Source organism: Pterocles gutturalis, unplaced genomic scaffold, assembly GCF_000699245.1.
Source record: "Pterocles gutturalis isolate BGI_N339 unplaced genomic scaffold, ASM69924v1 scaffold17540, whole genome shotgun sequence".
NCBI lineage: Eukaryota > Metazoa > Chordata > Aves > Pterocliformes > Pteroclidae > Pterocles > Pterocles gutturalis.
This window is the reverse complement of record NW_010146204.1, coordinates 32677-36093: the sequence shown is the minus strand read 5'-3', so window position 1 is coordinate 36093 and position 3417 is coordinate 32677. Positions and strand designations below refer to the sequence as shown.

At 50.4% G+C, this 3417-nt stretch overlaps 1 protein-coding gene across 1 annotated transcript in view; it reads left to right on the top strand.

Moving 5' to 3' along the window:
* The window catches only part of LGR6 (leucine-rich repeat containing G protein-coupled receptor 6), a 69703-nt gene that overhangs the window by 54236 nt on the left and 12050 nt on the right, over nucleotides 1–3417 (top strand). The window contains exons 10-11 of the mRNA XM_010085659.1: nucleotides 1351–1422; nucleotides 3050–3121. Of these exons, the coding sequence (XP_010083961.1) occupies nucleotides 1351–1422; nucleotides 3050–3121 (144 nt within the window). The remainder of the gene's footprint in view (nucleotides 1–1350; nucleotides 1423–3049; nucleotides 3122–3417) is intronic.

Below are 3417 nucleotides of genomic sequence, written 5' to 3'. Positions count from 1 at the left end.
CCTGCTGGGAAATGTTTGGAAACAAGTCTGGTGGTGCATGGTGGTACAGCCTGGCATGCAAACAACTTACGTGTGCCAGTCACTCTGCTGTAACTGCCAACGTGCAGGTTTCTACCTGCCACACACAGGTGGTCCCTCGCAGCTAAACATCCCTGAATTCTTTTTCATGAGCTTGCTCCAATACCCCTTCTTCCCAAGCTCCACCTCTCCCACTCTGCGAGACCCCCAAATTTGTGCACAGAGCTTCCCAAGGCCCTCATCTGAAATCTTAACTATACGTGCAAGGAATGCTTTCTTGTCTGCATGGGGCTTTGAGACACCAGCAGTAGAGCAGATATGAGAGCCTCAAGCCCCTGCCTCTGAAACATGAATGTGTGGCCAGATACCAGGTGAGACATTACATGCAGGTCCTTGAGTGAGAGGAGTCAAGATCATTTCTGAGTCTAAAGGAAGGTTCACTAACCAACAAATGCCCAGGGGAGCTGTTGTAGGTAGAGCACTAAGCTGTGGCTATCTTCCCTTGCAGAAGGTCACACATGGGGAGACCACTCCTGCGGGTCTGGGAATTCATGATGGGCATTTCACAGGAATTTCAAAAAATATTCTCCATTGTTCCACACTATGGAAAAGAAAACTGAAAATCTGTGAATGCTTCCCACAAAGCGGATGTTTGTATCAGTTCTAGATACCTCTTGGGGGGCGTGGAGAGTATATAGGTCAGTCACCAGACACCCTGTGAGCTCTTACCTTGCTCCATCCCCTACCCTGGGGAGTGTAGGAGGCTGCTGGAAGGGAGATGCACAGGAGCTGAGGCACTTTATAAAAATACATGTGCAGGATGTGGATGGTGGGTTCAGCGAGACATCAGGAATTTCTTCATGAAAAGCTGAGATGCCTTCAGCCCTCAAGCCCCCTTCATCATTGCCAAGGCAAAGGGCAGCACCACTCGTCCTTCCTGAAGGGTTGCACAGAGCTGTTAGCTGACTCACTGGCTCCAGGCTCTCCTCTTTTGCTCTGGACAAAGCAGTTTGAAGGCTTCAGAGTGGGAGACCAGCATGACTTCGGAGATAACGGGGCACCTTTAACCACTGCACGTCAATGGCACTTTACTGTGCCATGATGGCATCAGAAGGAGAGGCTGCCTGGGCCCTGGAGCTGCCCATAGGAGAGGATGACTTTGAGCTGTTTTGTTGCCCGTCCTGTTTACCTCTTGAAGTAAGAATAGGTCTCGCAAGCTCAAATGACTACTTCCACTGTGACAGTTTGTGTCCACTGCCAGGAGGCAAAGATCCCTACAAAGTACAAATGCTGCTCTCAGCTATTCTCTCAAACCAGTTTCTGTTTTTTCAGTGGTCTCCAGCACAACAGGATCCACGAAATCAGAGCAGACACCTTTGTGCAGCTGATGGCCCTGCGCTCCATGTAAGTACTGTCTGGCAGGGCTCACGATTGGGCTTTTTGCTGGGGGAAGGGGATCTGTGAGCACCCAGCCAGGCTGATGCCGAGTTTCCCAACTCCACTGCCTCTGCCTCTGCCTCTGCCTCTGCCTCTGCCTCTGCCTCTGCCTCTGCTGGGAGGCTTTCCTCTCTAGTCCTTCTTCCACTTCCCCTTACAAAAGAATGGGGCACAAACCTTCCCTCTGGCCTCCCTCTGCATGCAGACATCCCATGTAAATAAACCCATTACCTGCCAGCCTTAACTGCCCACACACGCGCACACTCTACACTACGTGCTCTAACCGCACGCCACAGTTCTTATGTTGCAAGGCACACATTATGGAAACCTGCCTCCTAAATGCCCATGCAAACACAGACTCATGGCAGGGATTTACCATGCTGCACATGAGCTCCAGCACCCCTTTGCCTACACTTGCTGGTCCTGGGCCATGCGCTGCTGGGACATCCGTGCAGAACATCCCGTTTGATTGGAACGGTCTCCCCACAACTCAGAAGCATATTAAACATACTAAGCACACACAAGCATGCACATATCATACCCGCATGGTGACCTCGCAGCAGAGAGCCCACTGAAGTGCTTAGCACCTTTGAGAAGCTAGTAAGGCTCCACAGTGCATGATTCTCCCTGTGACATGTGGGAAGAGCCCTCCAAGTGCTGACGGTCTGTATTTACTGTTCTGTTAGGAAGTGAACTGAATCGCATAAAAGCTGTTTCCCATGGTGCAGCAATCTGAGTGTCATTTAACAGCCCAGCGTTACGAGAGGTCCCACGAGCATCAAGTACATGTTTCCAGCTGCACAGGAACACTCACGTATTACATGTGACACTACAGACAGGCATGCAAAGACCAGCAGGCTGCCGTCACACTGCAATCACACGAACATACAGCTGGGCATTTGCCTTTGGGAATGTTCTGGGTCCCTATGGGAAGGATTCATCTCACCCAACCTCAGCCTTCTGCAGTGTGACACAGGCATCTGGGCAGGCACCCCTGGCTCCCTTCAGAGCTGGAGAGATGCAGACACACGTAGGAGATTGTGTGTGTAGTCAGCCTTCGGAGAAAAAATGATTCCTGATAATGCTGGTTCCTCTCTGCTGATGACAGAGGGAGTTGAGCCCTCTAGCTCAAATGGAAGCTGAGTTTATTGAGGAGCCTCAATGAATCCAAGCCAAGAGGAGAGACTCTAAGATGACCCTGGTTTGCCTTCCACACATGCCCTGACCCTACCTGCCCTTACCTGGTCACCCAGCACTGTGACCACGTCAGGGATGCTCTGGCACTAAGGTATAACCTGTCTACTGCTCTGGGGTTTAGCATGTTAGCATGAAATCCCCAAATTCACAGAAACAAACCCAAAAAGAAACCTTTCCCATTGGTCTCAGTGGAGAAGCAAAGCAAACTCTTGTTCTCTCTGTTAGAAACCACCTGTATACAGACCTAAACGTATTTGTGTCCAGGGAGCTGTAATGAGACAGAACTTGCTGCCGAACTACATTTATTTGCTCACACTAAACCCCATGACTAAGCCAGTGTCAGCAGCTCCACCGCCCTGTTCTGCACCCCTCTTACTGCCATGTCCTTGCCTTGCAGAGACCTGAGCTGGAATTACATCCAGTTTATTCACCCTGAAGCCTTTGTGACCCTGCACTCGCTCACCAAGCTGTAAGTTGCAGTGATATTTCTTTCACAGTGGGACACAGACAGCAGGTATCTGGGGCCCTCAGACTGACTCCCCGAGCTAGCAGGGGATTCAGATACCAGAAGGCTGCAGTGCTGAGGTGCATGTCTCAGCACTGACGTGGGCAGACCAAATCCCAAGGTTTCCTATCAATATTAAAGGGATGATGAAAGTGCAGAAGGTGCCATCCTGAAGATGCTCTCATCCTGAACACTTAAACCTCCACTTTCTGATGCTCTCATACTTGCCTTAGGTGCTTTTATGAAAGATCAGCATGATA